The 22636-nt window shown below is 39.1% G+C and overlaps 2 protein-coding genes across 2 annotated transcripts in view; both read left to right on the top strand.

Moving 5' to 3' along the window:
• Positions 1-764: 764 nt before the first annotated feature.
• On the top strand, positions 765-5446 carry hmg20b (high mobility group 20B). The gene is made up of 9 exons (XM_084116252.1): positions 765-840; positions 1676-1773; positions 1921-2142; positions 2225-2345; positions 2507-2562; positions 2679-2745; positions 2822-3037; positions 3116-3248; positions 4764-5446. Exons 2-9 carry the CDS (start codon positions 1696-1698, stop codon positions 4774-4776), a joined length of 906 nt encoding a protein of 301 aa, XP_083972378.1. The 5' UTR covers positions 765-840; positions 1676-1695; the 3' UTR covers positions 4777-5446.
• Positions 5447-6337: 891 nt separating this feature from the next.
• The window catches only part of unc13a (unc-13 homolog A (C. elegans)), a 43727-nt gene continuing 27428 nt past the window's right edge, over positions 6338-22636 (top strand). The window contains exons 1-14 of the mRNA XM_084117858.1: positions 6338-6656; positions 13686-13715; positions 13802-13901; positions 15857-15974; positions 16403-16526; positions 16619-16689; positions 16889-16943; positions 17432-17461; positions 17656-17851; positions 18659-18778; positions 20295-21035; positions 21141-21234; positions 22029-22075; positions 22337-22415. Of these exons, the coding sequence (XP_083973984.1) occupies positions 6635-6656; positions 13686-13715; positions 13802-13901; positions 15857-15974; positions 16403-16526; positions 16619-16689; positions 16889-16943; positions 17432-17461; positions 17656-17851; positions 18659-18778; positions 20295-21035; positions 21141-21234; positions 22029-22075; positions 22337-22415 (1827 nt within the window). The 5' untranslated portion in view covers positions 6338-6634. The remainder of the gene's footprint in view (positions 6657-13685; positions 13716-13801; positions 13902-15856; positions 15975-16402; positions 16527-16618; positions 16690-16888; positions 16944-17431; positions 17462-17655; positions 17852-18658; positions 18779-20294; positions 21036-21140; positions 21235-22028; positions 22076-22336; positions 22416-22636) is intronic.

Raw genomic sequence — 22636 nt, 5'->3', positions numbered from 1 at the left:
ATTCTAATATAAGAATTCTGAGAAATAATTTCAATTGCTGATTCTAATTTATTTTGGAAGAAGAATTTAATGAGTTGATCTCCCCCTCCTTCTCACAACCTGCTTCATCACATGAGGTTATCATGTTTTTCTCAATGAGCTGCACAATTCTGAAAATTAAGAATAGCCTTTTTTTAAACCAGAGATCACAATTCTCCCTCGTATCTGATTAGACTACTAAACTAAATAACAGGTTCTGATACAATATTATTTGCTGCAGTCTATTTAAAATAATTAATAAAAAATTTTTTTCATAAGTTTGAATGAATGATTCAATAACTCACTCATAAAGACTTCACTTGTTTAATTACTGGATGAATCAGTCATTTTGAACAAACCTCTTAAATGAACCTGCAGATATTATGGCCAATCATGGAAGTTGATAGCACAACCAACTGTAGAATACTACTACCACTAACTGTAGAATTTTTTTTATTATATTATTTTTATTGTGCTGTGTTTTTGTGCTGAATTCGTATCGCTTTCGTAGGCTATTGAGTGAATAAAATATGAAATCTGAGTTTACTTAATAATTAGTAGCCAAAGACTACAACTGAATACAATTTTGTAGTCATAGCAGAAAATGGACAAATGCTCGTATCATGGCTGGAATGCGGCTTTGCTCTTGTAGTCCATAATAACAACTTTATTTCCAGTCATGCGCAATGCAAACGAAGCACGTTGCCGTTGACCCCGCCTACCTAATCCCACTAACCAATCAAAACCACCAAGGAACTGTCAATCAAACCAACGTTTGTGGCGGAGCTAGCGTTTGAGTTAAGCAAACGGGCACTAATTTAGGTAAGTGGGAATTTTGTGTATTAACCGCACGAACGTTACTGATAAATACAAACAGATAGATATAAATATATATAAATAAACTTTCGAAATGAAGACACGATTTATTTAATTCATCTGAGCTTCAGCAGAGGCTAGTTAGCCAACTATGCTACATTAGCTAATAATAATAATAACCGGTAATGCAGAGAGAAGTAATTTTTAAACATTAATGCAGCAAAAAAGCTCCAACTTACACGCGCGTTAACATATTTTATGTAAACAAAACACGTATCAAATAACCCAACAATCGATTTATATAACGTTAATGGCTGTGTTTCCAAATAAATTAATGATGCCTATCTAGGCAACATTTTGCGGATGTGCTGCCCTACAGTGTTATTTTAGTATCATTGAGATACTATAATAGTTTTCGTTAGTGTATATATATATTTTAATTATTTTTATGTTTTGCATTTTAGTTAAAGTTGTAATAATTTCGTCATTTTTATTAGTTTTTGTTTTTTGTCTCTATATTTTTTATTCATTTTTATATATTTTATTAGTCCATTAAGTTAAACTAAATTAAAAGCTAGTTGAGATAAAAGTAAATATATATATATATATATATATATATATATATATAATTTTTTTATTTTTATTATTTCAAGTAATGAGAAATGTATTTAAACCAGTTTTAGTTAACTATAGTAACCATGCTACCCAAATATGTAATTGATTGATAGTGATCTTAAAGTGTGCAAACTTCACTGTTGCTTAAACGCAACCAATGCATATTGATTAGGTAAGAAAGTATTTAATCCAATCTAAACAGATGCTCTTTAATTCTGTGTCCCAGAATTCCTTGACTTTCATATTATGGGTGGTGTAAAGCAAGAGCAAACTGATGCTCCTGCTTCCAAAGACTCTCACCACACTGACTCGGCACAGGAGGAGGTAAGATCATAATATATCACAGAATACAAGTACTTCAAATATGTAATTGAGTCATCGTAAAAGGTTTTGTGGTCAAGCACACTCATATTTGTCGTAATACATTCTTCCCAAATTTGATTCATATTTATTTGAATTGATTTATTACAGAACCAATCGACTTCACAGCCGGTAAAGAAGCGAGGTTGGCCAAAAGGGAAAAAGAGAAAGAAGGTTTTACCAAATGGCCCCAAGGCTCCGGTTACCGGTTACGTACGTTTCCTAAATGAGAGACGCGAACACATCCGAGCCGTTCACCCGGATCTTCCCTTCCCGGAAATCACCAAGAGACTCGGAGCAGAATGGAGCCGCCTGGCTCCTCATGATAAGCAGGTATTATTATTATTATATATTTTTGTGAATTGACTGTCCATTTAAGCTGAAATATCATCCTTCGGAACTATTTTGTTTACAGCGCTACCTAGATGAAGCCGAAAGGGACAAAATGCAGTATGCACGAGAACTCAGGGAGTATCAGAAAAGTGAAGCTTATCAGATCACATGTGCAAAAGTTCAGGACAAGAGAATAAAGAGAGGTAAAAATGCTTCTTTTTTGTTTTGTTATTTGAGTACTTTTCTGTTTTCCCCCCCCCATGTCTGTTTGCATTTACCTTTTTTGTGAAGTATGCTATAATTGGCTATTAAAAATCAAATATTAGTTTTAGAGCAATGCATTTTCCTATTGTTCTTTTTACAGAAGAGGTGGCTTCTGTCATTATCAATGCCAACAGTTCAGGATCAACTGGTTTTAAGGTAAGTGTACAAACAAAGCCTGAATTCGTAAATGTTTCCACCACATTCCTGAAGTAGATACTTTGAAGACGTGGACATTGTTCTTGCAACCTGTCTAATGAAACGGTTTCCTCCAGAACTCGGACCTTACAACCAGATTTGACGTCCCTATTTTCACAGAAGAATTTCTAGACCAAAACAAAGGTGAGTTAGGGTTTTAATGTTCAAACCGTAAACATCCACGTGGAAAGCTGTTTTCTTAAAATTACGCAATTCCCAGCGCGAGAAGCGGAGCTGCGACGACTGCGCAAGGCTAACGTGGAGTACGAAGAGCAGAATGCGGTTCTCCAGAAGCACATTGCCGACATGTTCAGCGCTAAAGAGCGACTGGAAGCTGAGCTGGGCCAGGATGAGCTTCGCACACAGGCTCTACAGCGCCACCTACAGGCGATCAAACAGACACTGGTCAGCAGCCTGGCCACTGTGCCCTTGCCAGGTTAGTACAATACAGTGCCCATAATACTAGTACCATGATAGATGATTGCAATGGGAAACAAGTTTGTTTTTCGTTTAGGCACGGGTGAGACGCCATCGATTGGAACGCTGGACTCGTACCTGAGTCGCTTGAGTAGTGCATTAGAGAGCAGGCCTCATGAGCATCGTGGCTTAGTCCTCAAGCTACAAGAGCTCTTAGCTCACCTAGACAGGTAACTGTTGTGCAATATTATGTACTATAAGACCATTGGTGGACAAAGTACGTAAATTAAGTATTTGAGTAAAAGTACGGATACCCTAATAAAATATTACTCCAGTAAAAGTACTTTTTTTTCTTTTACTCCAGTAAAAAGTACTAATCAATGAACCATGTTTATTATTTATTCTATTCTAGCACTAGTCAATAATTAAAATTAGTGCATATATTTAATATTTATTGATCTGCAAATAAGTAAATGTTTTATTGTATTACCAAAACTTTTACTTCAGTAGGCCTATCCAACTTTTTCCTATGCCTTCCTTATGATGCTTTGCACGGATTATGGGAGTAGCTTCTGTTAAACTGTAAACAACCAGTGAAAGGTTTGCTCCATGAATGCAATAATAAGCATTTTTCTTAAAAATTTGGTACAATGAGATGATATTATTCTACTCGCCCTTCAACCATTCAACATTGAAAGGAAATTAAAAAGTGTAAAAGCATTAACAAATTACAAAAAAACTGACAATGAGTAACGCCAAAACCTCTATATATTTCAGCAGCAACATTACGGACCTATCAGACTATGTAACATGAGTTGCCTTAATCAAAAATGTTCATTAACTGGGTGATAATGATTCAAAGTGATATACGTCATTGTCCCAGACAATAAATATCATATTTACCTGCTTTTAGAAACATTCCAAACACTGCTTATAGGGATTAGAAGTGTTGGGGAACTTCCCAAAAATTGGGAAATGGATGTTGCAAAAATTGGGTGCCAATAATTGTGGCCAACAAACATTTATTTCATAATGAGATTTGCCCCCCACTTTCAATTGTTTTACTTCAATGAAAGCTTAGAATTTTGTGAATTCTTTTTTAATGTAAGATCATAAAGATAAACAATGCAAGTTTATTTTCACAGCCGCCTTTCCTCATATTTACCACGGGTGCCAATATTAGTCGAGGGCACTGTATCACATTAAAATCCCAAGCGTTACGTTATTCTCTTGAAGTCTGAACATGAGAACATGAAGGAAATTGTACAGCTCATTCAGTCAAACTGATGGATAAGGATTATTTGTTGCGCAACCTTATGATTTGAAATGATTTGTTCAGTCTTTTTGAGTGGAACTTCCCTAAACCAGAAGAAAAAGGTGGATACTAAAAAAATAGTAAAGTTATTGATAATTCAAGTGTAAAAATAAGGAAAAACTAAATGTTTGTAAATATGTGGTGACGCATAGCATAAACATATAATATACATAACGATATACAATAATCAATATTAAAATTGAACATTAGGAAATTACTTTTCCTAATGTTCAAGTATATTATGTAAATTATGTTTTGGAATGTTGTGAAGGACAAGTTTCCAAAAATAGAAATACTCTGATAAAGTACAGATTCTTGAAAAATTTACTTAAGTACATGTAACCATGTAAAAAATACTTTGTTACTGTCCACCACTGCATAAGATCATACTATCTGGTAGTCATCTTTTTTCTTCTTCATTTTCTTCCAGTGAGAAGCTTTGAATGGTGGGATTTAGAGGTTCTACATCAGGCTGACAAAAGGATTCGGAAGGCCTGGATCTGCCTCGAACATCTCTGTCTCACGGCCATACGGTTTACGGTTTAATTGGATATTTTGACAAGGCTAGCTTGACCGATAAGCTAATTTGTAACACTGGTGCCAGTGGATTCTAAACTTATTGACATCAATCACCTAATACATCATATTATTGCTGTTTTGACAATTACAGCAGCTCATGGGAAGACTAAGTCCAGAAACCATGGATTAAAGGCATGCTACTATTGTCTTTACTAAGATATTGTAATGAAATGTGTAGCGTTTTTTACATTGGTTGACCTGAAGCCTTACTGCACAGCGCTGTGGATTGCAAGATGCTCTTGAGAATTTCTGCGGCATTTACTCTAAACATTGAGTAACATGCTTAGTCTTAATAAAAATTCCTAAGTAATGTTGATTTTTGGTTGCATTCCCTTTTGAACAGAACATAAATCAGTTGGCATTGCAAAGGGTGATGAATTCTAGCATTAAAATATTTCATGTGTCAGAGTTTACACTGCTTTGGTGATGTACTTGAATTGAAATTTTTTGACTGTATGAATTATTTTAATATTGGGTGGGGAAACTTGTGGTGAAAAAAAGATAATAAAATCTGATAAGAATGGTTTTACTTTATTTTAAATTATTCCATTATTCTTTCTGTGGTTGAACCCATATCCAGTAGAGGGTGACATTGTCCATGACATAAAGAAACCTATAGGCTAAGGAAAAAAGGTGTGTGTGTGTGTGTGTGTGTGTTCCCTTGAGCAAAAGAAACACATCTCATATCCTTTGGAAGTACATTTTCAGTATATCACATTCAACCATGTTTTCTCCATGCCTAAGAATTGAATGTGACTCTTACTAAATGCAGCTAAAAATATATGCAAGTCAAAAAAAAGAAAGAAAAAAAAGAAATTACTTCCAACAAAAAAGTCTTAATTTTATAATCTCTAGTCGTTGTTCTGGAAGATAATAGCAGTACAATTGAAAAATTATTTATATATATATACTTTTTTAAATAAAATGAAATTAGGAAAAGTCATAACGGAGATAATGCTATGGACGGACCGCCTCAGCCACCATTCACTTTCGCATAATCTTTTTCAATAATAAAAGTTAATGGAGACTGGGACCATCATTCACCGTTCATATGCGTTTCACAGAATAAAGTCAGTTTTACGAGTTTGGAACAACATGGCGGTGAGTAAACGAAGAGAAAAAAAGAAAAGAAAAAGATTTTATTTTTGGGAGAACTATCCCTTTAAGTTAGTTTTTCGACCTATTAAAACGGGCTTTGGAGTCTCTTGGACCCTAAAGCCTTTTTTCTGACTTATTTCCATTAAAACAGTATTTCATGAATCTGCCAATTAAAAAGGCACTTTTTAATGTGCAGTTTTAAGTACTGCTCCATCCACGCTTCGGCTGTCTAGAAAGGAGAGGCGTCCGCGTGCGCTGCTGCTGTCACTGCTCTCGTGCACAGCTCGGGCCGTGACGTCACTGTAGTAGCTATCCTCGCGGCGGCGGTGCTGAACTGAACAAGATGGCTGTGCGGCGCGTTACGAGCGGCTGAAAAAACAGCGCTAACATTCACTCACAGCCCGGATAACAGCGGTCTACATCGAGAGGGTGGTTGAAAAACGCCCTCGGATTGAATTATCTGAAGGATTCGGAGTAGTTATTTTTATATATTGTGGGTTAGAGTTTGGTAACAAGAAGGGGAGGTTTCTCAACATATATAAAAAAAATCAAATAAATCGGTTTTAAAAACAGTTTTATTATCCAAGCTAACTCAAAAGGGCGCGGATAATAATAAATAAAGAGATGTCACTGCTGTGTGTTGGAGGTAAGTGCATTCTTTCATATTTGGATGCATTACATACCAGCTGTTGGTTATGCGTTATATACATTGATTGTATGTCTTTAGACATATTAAGGGTTAAAAAAAAAATGATATTGTATTTGAAAAATACTGTCTTTAACAAATCACCTAATACTGCATTTAATTAAATGCATAGTTTTTAGGCGCCTTACGTGCTTTCAAGAATGAATATTCTGATCAAGGATCAATCATCGGTTAAATATTCTTCTTCGGTGGAGTTTAATATTATTATTGGTTTCTATTAATGCAACAGAAGCTGAACTGTAGGGTTACAGACAGTGTGAAATGTCAGGTAGAAGGTGTGTATCCTCTGTGCAATGCCTCTTTTTAGTATTTTAGCTTAATAACTTAGTCCTCCTATCGCTTTATTTAGGCTACAAGTATTTATTTATTGTATAAAATGTGCAGTTTGTTTCTAGAAATGCACAGGGATATCAGTATATTGAATCCGCCCGTGTTTTAAATGCAGCCAGTATTCAGGGGTGTGTTCCCTTGATATTCCAAAAGCTTTTTCTCCCCTGCTCAGATGGGATCTACTTTGATGTATGATACATCTATTTTTAACTGTGTTTACTGTACGGGCGTAAAATGGCTTTATAGTTCAAAGCGTTCATGGCAGATGACAACATTACAGGTGTTATTTTCTTTGTTGTAATTGCTACATTTATTCTACTGAAGTACGCTTACAAGTAGCTATAAAAAATACAAAACATTTTAAATCATTATATGGTCTAAATTGATAAATGGACATATAAATAGACCCGTTTGAAGATAGAGGGACAGACCAGGGTATTGTGTAAAATTAAGTGATGCATTTTTGGCCTGGCCTATAATAATATAATAAAATGTTATAATAATATTTTATTCGCAAAAGCATTAAAATAATCACTATTGGTGTAGGCTACAGAATTATTTTTAAATATTTAATTTATTTTAATTTAATTTTAAATGTCATTAATATTGTATTAGTGCTGTCGATTAATCGCCAAATCGATTAATCGCGATTAATCACATCTAACATAAAAGTTTTTGTTTATATAATATATGTATATAATATATATATACATACATATATGGGTGTATACACACACACACACACATATATATACACACATATCATATAAACAAAAAACTTTATGTTATGTGCAATTAATCGTGATTAATCGATTTGACATTTAAGTAGTATTGTTTTCTTTTTTAATTATTTTAAAAAAAAAATATATTTAAAAAAAATTAATATTAAAAATGAGGGACGATGAGACTGCTGTCATGTTTCTTAATATTAGCTTTTGTTGCCGTTGTAATGTTTTGTATGATTTTTTTATTATACATTTTTTATGCACAATGACACATTTAGCTGAACTTTCATTTCATAATTTTAGCTTTGGTTGCTATTTTTTATGGTTATGTTTTTTAACACATATTTGCGTATTCTCATTTTTTATGTTTAATACATATTTCATGTGTATACGTGGAAAATAACAATAACCAAGATCAAAAATGCTGCAAAATTCTAGTTTATTCTTAGCTCATGTTAATATTGTGCTGACCAGTGTTATGCATCCTAGATTTGAGATTTTTTTTTATGTTAGGGGTCCCTGGGTTTTGTCTGAGAGTATGAATAGAGTAAAGAATAAATCTTTTTGCCGAATGTCTTCCACATGCACTTACTGTTAGCCTTTTTGGTCTGCCATGTGCAATGGGCCACTTGCCCATGTTCGCGTGCCTTGCTCAGTTCTTGATTGCCATTAAACGCAAGATGACATGCAAATCAGATTGGTCTGTTGTAGAAGATCTGTTGTAGGAGACTCAGAATTCTGAACGATCCTGTAAGCCATGTTTCTTTGAACACATCCCACACAGACATTCTGATCCATGGCACGTCTGCCACCACTCTGTAATTAAACAGGCAGCAGATTCACAACCAGCGTCCGAAAGTGACAGTGGGTGTGTGGGTGTGTGTCACACAGACTGGCATCATGCTTGGCGCCTGCCGCAGTAACCTGAGCAGATGTACTGTAAGGCTTGCCTAATTCCCCCTGGATGTGTTTTGAAGTTAAAAGTCTTGAATTCCTCTTGCATAACCAATCGCCAGTTTTCAGGGAATTTAAATGTGCCATTTCTAAGCTGGGTTTAAAACGTCTGGTTTGTATAAAAGAAAAAATATTCTAGGCTGTTATTTAAAATCTGGAAATCGTGACTCAGTATGGAATGAGTAGATTAAAGGAATCACCAAAAAATAAAAATAAATGTCACCATTTAGTCCATTGACTTTTCCATACAATCAAACCATTGCCTTTCATTGTATGGAAAAGAGCAGCCTGGGTGTTCTACTAAACATCTTCATATGTGTTCCTCAAGGAAAAAGATTTTTGTATAGGTTTTTGAGAGTGAGTAAATGATGAGATTTTCATTTCTGAGTGAACTCTGCCTTTAAAGGGCGGGGGCCAAAGATCGTTTCATATTAATAATTTAATAGAACTGCCTATTTAACTTCCTATGACTGAATTGTAGTTAACACTAACAACAGTTACCATGTATAATTTAGCACTGTTTCTCTGTAGTTATAGCCTATTAGAAAATATTCATATGCAACTGCAAAATCACAAACCTTCACCTAATTTATACAATATTTCTTTGATATTTACATTCATAAGAAAAATAACACTGAATCTAGTGGTCTTAGGGTACGTTTACACTACAACGATGCACTAAAAACGGAAAAGTGTTTTCTTCTTTTCTTTTCTAAAACTGAAAATCAAACAAAATATAATATATATAGGCCTATAGAAATGTACAAAAAGAAAACACTAATAAATATGACAAAAACACATAATAAAATGATTAAAACAGAAAATAAAATGGAAAATGGAATATATATATATATATATATATAATATATATTAATAATACTTAATAATACTATAAAAGTATATAAATTATACTACAATAACATATAATATATTGCATATGCTTCTCTCCACAGAGAAAAACAGCTTTATTCCATCAAATTCCTGCATGTAGATAATTAGTTTTCAGATTGCAGTTCATCACTGATGGATTGCTTTAAACGCCTACATGGTAAATCCAAGCCTTCTTTGATGCATGTTTTAATATCCCTTTATGCCAAGCTTTTAGCCCCCCACCCCAAAAAACCCTTCTCTCAAATTCACCCTTAAGTGGTTATATTTAGTGTCAGGATATAGCTCGCTCTGCCCATGCTCGGCTACACAGACAGATTAATGGAGCGCGAGAGGAAGAGGGGAAGAGATAAAGAGGCAGCACACGTGCATGCCAGCCACATGGCAGGAAACGGTGCGTGGGAGCATGAGAGAGGAAACCCTGGCAGAGACGGGGCGGAGGCAGCGGTGAATCGTGAGCGGGAACTTTGAGCGGAGGTGCAGCGGTTGATCATTTCGAGCCTGTCATACCCTGCGTTCCATTCTGAAGGGCTCATCCCTGTGCCTTAATCCCTTCGAAGGGTTTCCCGATTCAAGGCTTCTCGCAACCAACTTTTTGTCCAAATGTGTGGTGTCATTATGATTATTTTACTGCTCCCAATCGCATCGGAGCCTGCACGATCCCAAATCGTTTGATATTTATGACTCTTGATCTGGCTGCCTCTGGCCCTGTCCCAAATGTCACCCTAAGCACTTGCGGTCTTCCTCTGAGTCCGTACTTTCGTGTCTTTAAAATGACAAATGGGACACCCTACAGTCTCACTGACTTGCCACTGTAAGTCCACAAGACCGAAAGTGCATATGAAGTGTGCCATTTGGGACAGGGCCTTCAACGTGATACCCGCAATAGCCAATGAGAGCGAGCAAGCTTCACCAACCGGATGTTGCGTGCTTCTATAGCTAAAAACTTGCCAGCCACACACATGCCATAAAAGTGGAGTATTGAGAAAGAAGATCACCCGTATTCCTTTTTTCTCCTTTGTTTTTCTTGCCGCAAAACAAAACTAACGCGCTAACGACGTCGATCCCATTTGTTTTTCTTCTTGAGTCACGTTTGTTCTCGCGAGTCTCCGTGAGATCACGTCTCACTGTGAAAATGTTACAGTCGACGGGTGTGTTGACTCGCGTTCTCGGCGAATCTTCTAATGTGTGCATTCGGAGGATTATAATGCTAAAAATTATTTGAAACTGCCCTTATGTCTGTGGTCTCCCACAGTTTTAAAATTGGTTAAGGTCCTTAACTCAATTTGTTTGCAATCACATCGTTATCTATAGGGGACCGCTGTGTTCCTGCTGTATCAGTAGCCAATGAGCTCGCTGCTCAACCTTCAAATACTTGGTCAGCATTTTCTGTAGCAGTTGCAGCGCGAAACCCTCCTCCTACCCCAGCTCCACCTTTATAGATCTGCTATGGGTAATACATGTACACTATATTGTACAGCAACAGCATGTCTTACTTGCTCACAGCAGCATGTCTGTGTGTGTATTAGTAGTAGCAAGTCCCGTACTTGCTCTAAAGCAGCAGCAGCAGCAGCGTAGCAGACCTACTCCGCTAAGACCAAACATATCAACATTGTCATGTCGATTACCATGCCAAACACTCCGAGAGCTGTCATGACAGAAATACCATTAAGCCCAAAGAATACTTCGCTTAGCATATACATAGAACCTAACGCATTGCCTTTCAAATTATACTTCATTTGATAGCGTGTGCGAACACAGGTGCTCGACATAGAAAGTTTCATCCTTGTTTGGCGTCTGCGCTATTTCTCTCTAGACGTTATGAATAACGTCTAGAGTCTCAGGTGTTTCTTAACGGTCTCACACAAACACTCATCAATGCAGGCATCTACTGTTACTGTCCAAAGTAGTTGTTTGTTGTTGTTTCGTCTTGTTGCCCCCTTGTGGATGAACTAATAAGGGCAAAATACAAGGTGCATGTGCGAGCTGAGCATACAGAGTGTGCGTGGTTAGAAAAATCGGACTGCATACGTACAGCACGCACATACTATGCTGATTATGGGTTTTACATGACGTCGACTAGCCTGGCAAGCCAGACCTACATCAAGATGTTAGGTCTGGCAACTCACCATTGGCACGGCTCAATCCGAGGGGCGGGATAAACGGTTGTCTCTCAAAATCCCTCTGCATGCAATAGGATAGCGCTACAACCAATCAGAGCAACGAAGAAGGCTAGGTGGTATATTAAACTTTCGCCGTATCCAGTCGGCAAAACTCCGAACACATCTTCCTTTTTTAGAAATGACTTAAGTGCCGTTCTTTGCTCTTTTCTCAAAGTCCTCCAGAGTCACGGCCAAAGCCGATTCGAAAGACTGCTGTTCGCCAGCAGCAGTAGCCATTCTTTGTTTTCAAGTAGCAGGGAATCGTCGCAACTCTGTCATCATTATGTTAAGCCCGCCCCGCCTACTCTATACACGATGTGATTGGCCTGACCAATCAAGAGTTTGTTTTTTCCAGCTTGAAAGTCAATGGAGAGTTGCTAGACCACACTGGCTGCAAAATAAATTTTGCTGCCGCTAGGGTGCTTCTAGATTTCTAGGCTAGACGTCGATTGTACACCAACTACTTTGGGCGAACTCCGCTTCCCGTGCTTATTCCATGCTGTTCTGCTCACATAAGGCCTCTCTTTTCCGGAACTGTCTCATCTGGAGCTATTAGCATTCTTGGAACATCATTCAGCCCATCAAATATCAGTGTTTTGAATGCTAGTGTCCCCACTAGGCTTCCTAACTACTGTAGCTTAACCAGCAAGACCTCCTTGATCAGTCCAGTTTATCGGAAAGATCATGCTTGTTAACTATCTTTAACCAGTTTTGACTAATCTGATCTGCCAGTTTAACTAACACCAAACTCACACTAACATATCTTCTTCTCTGCAGGGAACTGATGCTCAATGTTCAACGTTCAAGTGATAATTTGCAGTGTGTTGGCAAACACATAAATGCAACGTGACTATTTCCATTTGGTTTGCTTGTGATATCATCAGTTTTTCAAAAGCCCCTGACTCATATGCTTCAGATTCGTTATAACTTAAAGCTACTCTCAGCGGTTAAAAGTGTCATCCGGTAGGTGTTTTTGAGGAAGGGAAAAATTCTGCACTGAATTTAGAGAGGAACGCTGACTGAAGGATTACAATGGAAGGCTCTGAATTATTTTAAGGTCCCCTTAACCCGAGGCTGCTTCACACTGAGTAGGGGAATATGAATTATGAATGGGGCCGTTGACGTCACTCGGCTTTGAAAAGAAGCTCAGTTGGAGAACAGTTTTTTTTTTCAGATTTCCCCTAAGCATAATTGACAGTGACTGCCTCTCTAGCCATCTCTGCAGTTTCATAACCACTCAAATTTTCTGTAAGAAATAATATAATCTGTAATAATCTGTAAGAAATTTGTGTATTGGAGAATTTGTTTCTTTGCTGAGCTCTATGATTTTTTTGTTGCTTGACATGCTGGTTTTAAAGCCTACTGTGATAGTACCATGGTACAGTGATAGTATTGGATGGTAATTCCATGGTCCTTTGATATCAGGTAAACATAAATTCACCCCATATTGTGGAAATTGAATTATTATTATATTTATTTACCATTTTTACCAATTTTTTTTTAAATTTTACCATGCAATAAATTGCAATACCACTATGCAACATATCCACAAATCTAGTATTGATGCCAGAAAACATTGCAGTTCCATTGGACCATGTCCAAAAAATAGATTTTTTTTTTGCCTGTTTAAACATTGCAGTACTAAAATGGACAGTTTCCAAAAAAAAAAAAAAAAAAAAAAAAAAACATGGTAGAACTTTTTTGTTTGTTCAAACTGTTGTGCAATTGCCACTCTCTCCCTGAAAGAAAATAAATTGCTGCAAACTGGAGTCTAGGGCCTTGAATTCCACTTGCACAAATGCAAATGTGCTGACATTGGATCTCAAATGCGCTGCCTGATATGTAAAGTGTGATTATTTTTAATACCTATGTTTATCACTTATTTACATACACATCTCTCTCTATTACAGTGAAGAAAGCCAAGCTCGATGGACCACAAGGTATGCCTGAAGTATCACTGTAACTAGCTTTCCACACATGTAACCTATCTGTTGTGTTTTTGCTATAAAATGTTATTTTCATGCAGAAAAATTCAACACCTACGTGTCACTGAAGGTTCAGAACGTGAAAAGCACCACTATAGCTGTGCGAGGTAGTCAGCCATGTTGGGAACAGGACTTCATGTTGTGAGTTCCACTTCTCTTTCTCTTAGCAGTAAAAAAAAAAAAAATAGATGAGCAAGAAATTTAATGCAAGTTAGCAAACATGCTGATGCAAATGTTTGGCCAATGCATTGAAAGCATAAGGTCCTATTGTACATACATAGAGCCCTATTTTAACGGTCTAAGCGCACGATCAAAAGCGCACGGCGCAAGTGCACTTAGGGCGTGTCCGAATCCACTTTTGCTAGTTTAACAATAGGAAAAATGGTCGCCGCGCCCAGCGCATGGTCTAAAAGGGTTGTCTCTATTCTCTTAATGAGTAATGGGTGTGTTTTGGGCGTAACGTGCAAAAAAACAATCAGAGTGTAATTTCCCATTACCTTTAAAAGCCAGTTGCACTCGCGCCTTGGCGGATTCACTAGATGGCACAATTTGCAAACGGAAAGACTGAATGCGTCTCCAGAGCGTTAAAGCGCGCAAGCAGACCATCTACGGGACAAGCCGGATTCCACCATATCTTTATGTACACAATATTAATCTTTTCATTGTAATCCTTTTATTTTTATTTGGCATGTTTGTGTGCTGCTGCGAGTCCCTGTGTGTGTAATAAGCAGAGTGTACACGTGTTGTGGACCTGCCTTTAGGTGCACATTACTAACGCGCTCTTTAAATAACAAAACAAATATTGAGCCTTTGACTTTAGACCAGGTTTCAGTTGGTCAATGGCGCAGTCTATTTCAGTTGCCTCAAAATAGCAATGCGCCAACAATACACCTGAACACACCTCATTTTCAGACCTGCGTTTCAGACCAGGCCATGGGCGCACAAATCTGCACAAATGCATTTGCTATTTAAACAAAGTTGCGCAGGACGTGAAAATGATTACTGCGTCGGGCTGAAACTAGCAAAAAACACTTGCGTCGCTCTTGGTGCTGCATTGCGCCAGGTGTATGATAGGGCTCTTAATGTGCTTTCCCTAGTGCCAGTGCTGGGAAATGCAATACGAATGTAAACATTTGTGTTCACGAACTTGCATAGAGTGTTTTGAGGCTTATAAGAACCTTGATGTAGGGACTATTTCTGTTTTCTTATGTAACAGTTGGCATCCCCTAGGTAATGGCAGTCAAGTAGTACCCCTAATGGTTTTTCACCCTCAAGGGCCCAGACGTTGCCTACCACTGAATGCAATAAATCTTATCTTATTAACTTAAGATGAAATATGTCTTGTGATTGTCCTGGATGAGTAGATACAGTAAACTAGTAGACATAAAACATTTAAATAGTGGAGCTCACTAAGCAAAACAAAGCAATTGTTAGTGCTCCTGCTTAGCATTATGAGTTTGTTCTAAATTAATGATACCTGCAAATTTTTTGCCAACCTCATCTTGAGTCATCTATAAGCCAGATCTGCTTCAGTTACTCTTTATCTCGCTATGCAATGTCTAACGCGGTGCCTCCACTGTCTCCAAGATTAGCCCCCATGGTCTTTGAGAGGGATTGGTTTTAAAGTAAAATTTGAGGCTATTATTAGGATTTGATGCTGCTTTAGAGAGTGTAGTCTTGTGGAGTGTGACTGGAGAGGCCCAAGGCACAGATGGCATTATTGTCTGCACCCTGTTGGGTTTTTCTTGCTATTTTCTGTTTATTTTTCCATTAATATTGTGCCTCTGTTAAAATTGATCTTTTTTTGTCCTCTTCTATTCTCTGGGGTCTGTTTTTTCAGCATGTCTAATCTAAATGAAATTACTGAGTCATGCAGTTTCTCCACAGTATTTCAAAAATGTGCTTTTTGTGAATTTCATATAAGTAACTAAGCAACTTTTGCCTTAGGGCTCTTTATTTTATATGCGAGTTTGTTATTAACTGAAGATATATGGAACCTTCCTAACAGAGTGTAGTATCCATATCATCATACTATATATTAATTTCTCTGTCCATCTCTCTTTTTTCTCAAATTTACCCATCACTCCATCTTCTAGTGAGATTAACAGGCTGGATCTGGGCCTGACAGTGGAGGTATGGAACAAAGGACTGATCTGGGACACCATGGTTGGCACATTGTGGATCCCTTTGCACAGCATTCGGCAGTCGAATGAGGTACAGCCCAGATGGCCGGCCTGGCCCCCAACAGCTTGCATCTTTTCTCACTCTCTGTAGAGCTATATGTAGAGATCTGTAGCTGATGCCTGGCATTGGCTCTCATTGCAATCATGTTGCAGAAACAATTCCCTGTATGTGCTAATATTTGTTAAAATTTCTTACCAGTTAAAATTGATTAGATGAACCGGCACCAGTGGAATTTATTTCTACAATGTTGGCATAAAATGTTCACTTTCAAGGACAGTGTCCCTGGAGCAATCTGGGATTAAGTGGCTTGTTTAAGGTGATAGCGGTGATAAAGTTGCAAGGCTTAAACTTTAGCTAAATTAGAGTTATGTATCTCTCTAGTTGATCCAACCAAATGTACAGACAGCTTTGTCTCTGATAGTAGATATACCACTGTTTTTTTTTCTATTGTGTTGTAGGAAGGTCCAGGACAATGGTTGACTTTAGACTCCCAGGTCATTATGGCTGAAAATGAGATCTGCGGCACCAAAGATCCCACCTTTCATCGAGTGCTTTTGGATACACGATTCGAACTCCCATTAGGTATCCTTGCTGTTTATTACTTTCTCCAATATTGTATTTGGTCACTGCTTGTACTAAGTTTTGATGCTAACTTATGGTTTTCATACTTCCAGATATACCGGAGGAGGAAGCTCGATACTGGGCCAAGAAATTGGAGCAGCTCAATGCCATGAGGGACCAAGATGTGAGTCTTCTTATTCAACTCCAGGCTTGTTGTGTTTACTGTCCTCCCCAGAGCCCAAGGGCAGAACATGCATTAATTTGAGTCTGTCAGAGAAATGCCTGAGACCTGAACAGCATTTTTTGAACTACTGACCTAATTAAAAAAGACTTGTATCTGTTCAAACTGGCTTGCCAATCATTTCTGTTTGCTCATTTTGCAGTACACATACCAGGAGGAGCACGAGAGACCACTTCCAATGCCATCAACTCAGTGCTGTGAGCTTTCAAGCGCAACTCACACTCACACTATAAATTACATGGCCCCTTGGTAGGTTAATGTGTACAGAACCTCATTAGAAGACCAATCACCCCATCAGCAGGTCCAATGTGAGTTTACTTTATCTCTGAGCACTTGATGGATGGCTTATCATCATGGTGCAGATTTCCTGGACCGTATTCAGCGATATCTGAAGCCTGGGTGGGATAAGGAGGAGTGGCTTGTTAGAGTGGCTTTGGCTTGTGAACAGGCCATATTACTTCACATCAGAGCTATTAACCATTAGCACTTAGCGTGCACAGGCAAGGTCACTCTCATGTACTGTGCACTGCCATGTCACACCTAGTAATTTCACAACTCAAATTTATAGTTTATAATAAGCTGCTTGTTCATGGTCAAACAGAGGCATGTGTTCCACAAAGATATATTTTCATCACCGATTTTTTGGCCTACTTCTAATATTTGTCTTGACTTATTGTTTTCATAGGTAACTGGAGTCTATGGGGGGACCAACAAAGTAAGTAAGCTTTGTTTAAAAAAAAAAACATGCAGAAAACTTTTTTGATGCTTGCTGGTGGACTTACTTTGTTTACTCAAGTATGATGGGTTTGTGAATCAACATCATTTTGGTCCTGGAACATTCCTATTAAACAATCAGATATTAGGGTTAATCCACGCAATTTACATTTAAAATCTGCACTTGCTCCTCAGATGATGATCCAGACAGTGCTGTGGATGATCGAGACAGTGATTACCGCAGCGAAACCAGCAACAGCATCCCACCTCCATTCTACACCACTTCTCAGCCCAACGCATCCATGCACCAATACCCCATCCGAAACATGCACCATGGTTCCCGTTACAACGACACTAACGACTACGATTATGATAACCAGAGAGCTATTAGGTACATTTTCCCAATTCTTGGGTGCAGTATTATTGCTAATGCTAGTTGGTAATAGCATTCACTGTTTCTTTACAACTTTCCTCTGTTCTTATTCCTATGCATTGATGACTGTATACAAGGATTGAATGAGTCGTCATTGTATACACTTCATGGGTTTGGAGCCACACTGGTGCCACTGATATGAATGAATGCAACATTTCCCCTCAATTGCTCGTTTTTTGCCCAGTTCACTTCAAAACGAGCTTTTATTTCCTGAACATTTTGTCTTACAAAAGTGCTATTCCCAACATTCTTGCATTGCATGCTGGAGACTTTGTGCTCTGAGACTCTGGCCCTGTCCCAAATGGCACCTTAAGGTCTCGGGGTCCTTCTCCAAGTCAAGTTACCATTCAGACTGTTGGGTCTGAGAAGTCCCAACAGTAGTTCCCTAAGAAGTCTTCATCTAAAGGGATGCATAATAGCCCCAGAAAACTTAGAGCAGCCTTTCGGAAAACTATAACAACAAATGGGCCACCCAGCTGTGGGAGAGAAGGCCTTGAGACTGTAAATCAACATCAAGTGCGCCTATTGGGACAGGGCCTCTTTCAAAGCCTCTTAAATCCTTTATAAAGTCTTATTAATAGAAAGATCCTGATCCCAAAGTGATGCTTTTGATATGAGTCTCTTAGCAGCTTGGTTAAACATTGCCTTAAGTTGGGTCATTTTCCTTCCAATGTGGCCTGATGAGGTGAGATGAAAAATGAATAAAAAAGACATTTCTCATGCTCCTCCTCTTCCTGCCTCTCCCATCCCCTTCCCTCCCACCAGACGCTATGATAGTTTAGACTCCGCCACCAACGGCCGCAGCGATCTCGATTCGGCTTCTGGCTCGAGCAGGCGGACCAGCCGCCAATACTCCTTAGACAGTAGGCACTCGCTCTCTGATAGGTGGGTCTCCGTAGCTCCTACACCTCCACCCTCTTCCACCTCCTCCTGCTCTTCTTCCTGCTCCAGCCTGTGATTCCGTCCCGCTGTGATGATGTCGTGGAATTGGACTTGTCTGGTCCTGTGGTCCTCGCTATGCTTGCCATGCATGCGCAACAATCCTTCTTTTACATACATGATCTATTGATATATTTTATCTATACCTCTTTGTATTCTTTGTCCTCTATCATGATTGCTGTGTACCTGTTAATGGCCTGTCACGTGTTATTAGGTAACCAACCCATACACTTCACAAGCTTTTTCTTGTGTCTTTTGTACCGTGTAATCGGAATTTGGTGCAATTTTGTGAAGTCTGTTATTTGGCTGCTTAATACTTGACAGAGTTAGAGAATAGCGCTGTAATTCCAAAAGTCTAGTGTGCGCTAATTACATATCCTTTAGACACACTATGCTGTGTGTGGGCAGCAGGCGGGACCATGTCGCTGATTTTGACATCACTGATTTACCCTCTCCATTCCTCATGAACCAAACCTTACTGAAAGACAAAATGTGTTGTGTGAAAGATGTTGTGTGAAATAAAGCTGTGTCTTGGGAATTTATGGGTTTGTGTTTCTAGGGAGTTAGAAAAGGTGACAAGGATATATGACTAATTGGCAGAAAGGCTTGACAGAAGCCTTGTGTGTGTAATTGTGTGTAATTGTGTGTGTCCAATGGCTCTTGTATTTCCTCCAGTCTGAAGCCCAGACGCTTTTTGGCTCATAGCCTTTTACACACCTCATCTCTTTCGCTTCTGATTCTTCATGCATTTCAAAACCTTACGTCCCATAATCGATAATGTGTGTGTGTGTGGCAGTGCGTCTTTTCTTACTCATTCCATTCTCTCATTCTCTTTACATAATTGGCCTATTCATCAGTGAGGGTAAAAAGCCTTTCTTAACAGGAAAATGCTGCACCCCCTTTTTTGTGAGCTCAGTGTCTCTTTTTTATGTGTTGTTCTTTCTTATGTCCACCTGGACGAATTTGTCCACTGACAACTCTTCCCACTGCCTACCTCAACTTTTTTTGTGTTTGGTCTGAGATTGTGAAATAGCTCCATTCTGAGTCCATATGTTTATGTGAGTTTTTTCCTTCGACTCCCTCAAATGAGCCTCAGGACTCCGTCTTGTTTTCTCTCACAACCTTACCTGCACTCATACATCCATCCAGCAGAAATTATTTTCCTGCTGAAGAAAACACCTTAAACCAACCTTAATTTGTTTGCTTGTCTTAGCTGGTTTGAACTGGTCTACCGACCTTACTTCTGGAAGACCAAGTAAGAGCAGAAAACCATCTTTGGCAGGTTTAAGCTGTTGTTTTCAGCAGGGAGAGACTTCTATTAGCTGACAAGTGTCCTTTTCCTCTGTTGTTGGTTGTTCCTGCCTCAAACTCTCTTTTTACTGCCCTCAAATCTGTATATAAGCAGTCGCCCACCTTCTTTCTTCCATGACTTAATATAACTGACCATTCTTTACTCCCACAGCCCCACCGGCAGTAGTCGCTATGCGTCCTCGGGTGAGCTGAGCCGCGGCAGCTCCCAACTCAGTGAAGAGTTCGGCCCAGAGGATGGTGAGAGCTTCCGTGGTTCCGTAGAGTTCTATGATGAGAACGACTCCTACCATTCTTGCCATTCCTCCGTTAGCTATGGTAAAGACTCACCCGTCTGGGACCCGGATGAGCCGCAGGGCGTCTACAGTGATGATGGGGAGTATGTCAAAGATGGCGGTGAAGAAGGTGCAATCTACGATGAAGAGGATGGCGAGATCTACCAGCAGGATGAAGGGGAGTACCCCTATGAGGAGGAAGAGGAAGGAATGGTGTATGAAGTGGATGAAGACCTTTATCCATTGGATGGTACTCTCAGTGAAGAGCAGGAGCCACCCTACACCCCTACCCCAACCAGCACTGCCCCAACGTTGGCTCATGAGGCGACCAGCCGTCCACCCCTGGAGAAACAGGCTTCCATACACCAGCAACAGCCCCCGCAATCCCAACCACCGTTTCAGACCATGGAGCCTAAACTAGAGTCACCACCCCTACAACAGCCACTTGATGTCTTTGCCAAGGTACCTCGTACCTCAACCCCACCACGGGTCTCAGAGTTGGAACCAGAGAAGGTCCCAATGCCTGTAGGCAAGTTGGCAGCTCATACAGAGGAGCCCTTGCCCACCTCTGCCGCTGAGATCCCACCTGAACCAGAACAAGAGAAGGCTCCTCCTGAGAGGTAAGCTCCATATGCTGATTCCTTGAAAGCTTGGATAAGCTGTAGCCTTTCATGACATTTTGCTGGATACAAGTTAAATCTAATAATTTCACCATCTTTTCCCAGCACACCAAAGCTGGAGCCACCTGTAGACCCTGCAGTAAGGGCCAAAGCCAACTGGCTACGACTCTTCAATAGGGTTCGCCTTCAGCTGCAGGAGGTATGTGAAGTCTGAAGTTGTGAAGCCTGAAATTGATTTGTTTGATCAGCTTCTTCCAAGTACATAGAAATTCAGTAACCTTTTAAATCAAAGTTTGCCAGCTTATGCCTATTCAGTTGGTTCTGTTGGCCAACATTGGGTCACTAGTCTTTGGTTAGTTCTGCCCTTTGTTGTTGTCCTTTTTCTTGCTGTCTTCTCCATTTCATGTTACTTTTTTGTCACTTACTTTTCAGTTTTACATTTTACTGTTACGTATGTTTATAAAACCTGTTTTCGTTTTGAGATGTTGTACCTTGCCCCTTTTTGTGTTCCACCCCATTTGTTTTTTGTTTTTGTGTGTTTTTTCTTTCAGTTTTTTGTCATTGCAATAGCGATTTTCATACTCTTCCCTGCTTTGCCGAAGTTGGACAAGCAGTCTGAAAGGTGGGTGTGGCAATGTGAGGGTCCGAAGTAAACACATTTTTTGACCGATGGCTATGGCGCCCTTTCTCTGAGATACACATGGAGTTATGATAGAATAATGATAATTGAGATAAAGATGTCCGGCAAATCCGGCCTAATCATGAGAGAGGCCTGCAGCTGACGTCAATGAGATCGGCTGACTGCAGGCTCTTTCTGGGTCCAATCAAAACAGACAATGGTCTTTTTTCTGTAATACAAATTATATCTTTGAAATTGCATTGTGAGGTCTGCATGGATATTGAAAAGAAAATGAATATGGTTTACTGGATGAATTAATAGGAGATATATGGAGCTCTGTCACTGATCCCTCTGTCACTCTCTGTTGTCCGCAGGCTCGAGGTGAGACTCCAGGACTTGCATCACTCTTTTTGCAAGCAGGGTGAGTGTCACCAGAGGACTGCAGCTCTTTTTCAGAGCAACTAAACATCTGAGCTTTTCAAACATCATGCTTTAGATGATATATAATGTATATAAACATTTAAATATTGGAAAGTACCTGAAGCATTAGGAATCTCTATGGAAAATACTCTTTTTTAAAAGATTATCACTATTTTTTAAAGACCCCTATTTTTCAAATAGCCATTCATTTTAATAATATACATATATATTAATAAAATACATTTACCCGTTTGATCCGCAGGCCTGGAGGTGCTCTCTACAGCATAGACAGCATGCCTGACCTACGCAAGAGGAAGGCCATCCCTCTCGTCCGAGACCTGGTGAGTCACACACCCCCGCTTTAGTACGTCAAAGTTTCAACCAAAGCATTGCTGGACCCAACATCACCTTCCTAACTCTTCAAAAGCTCCATCTATGTATGTCAGCGTGGTTATTTTGGGCAGCAGTCTGTCAAGGGTCTGTAGTTCACAGAAGTCTCTATGGCACATCTGTTTGAATCACGACTACAAGGTTAGACATTATTGGAGCATTACTCAGCACC

This window comes from Abramis brama (assembly GCF_963993115.1).
Source record: "Abramis brama genome assembly, chromosome: 6".
In the NCBI taxonomy this organism is placed as follows: domain Eukaryota; kingdom Metazoa; phylum Chordata; class Actinopteri; order Cypriniformes; family Leuciscidae; genus Abramis; species Abramis brama.
This window is presented reverse-complemented; position numbering and strand designations above follow the sequence as displayed.

Coding starts and splice junctions, on each gene's coding strand:
- hmg20b (XM_084116252.1), top strand. CDS start 1,696: ATGGGTGGTGTAAAGCAAGAGCAAACTGATGCTCCTGCTTCCAAAGAC. Junction 1,774..1,920: donor CTGACTCGGCACAGGAGGAG/GTAAGATCATAA, acceptor GATTTATTACAG/AACCAATCGACTTCACAGCC. Junction 2,563..2,678: donor CAGGATCAACTGGTTTTAAG/GTAAGTGTACAA, acceptor GGTTTCCTCCAG/AACTCGGACCTTACAACCAG.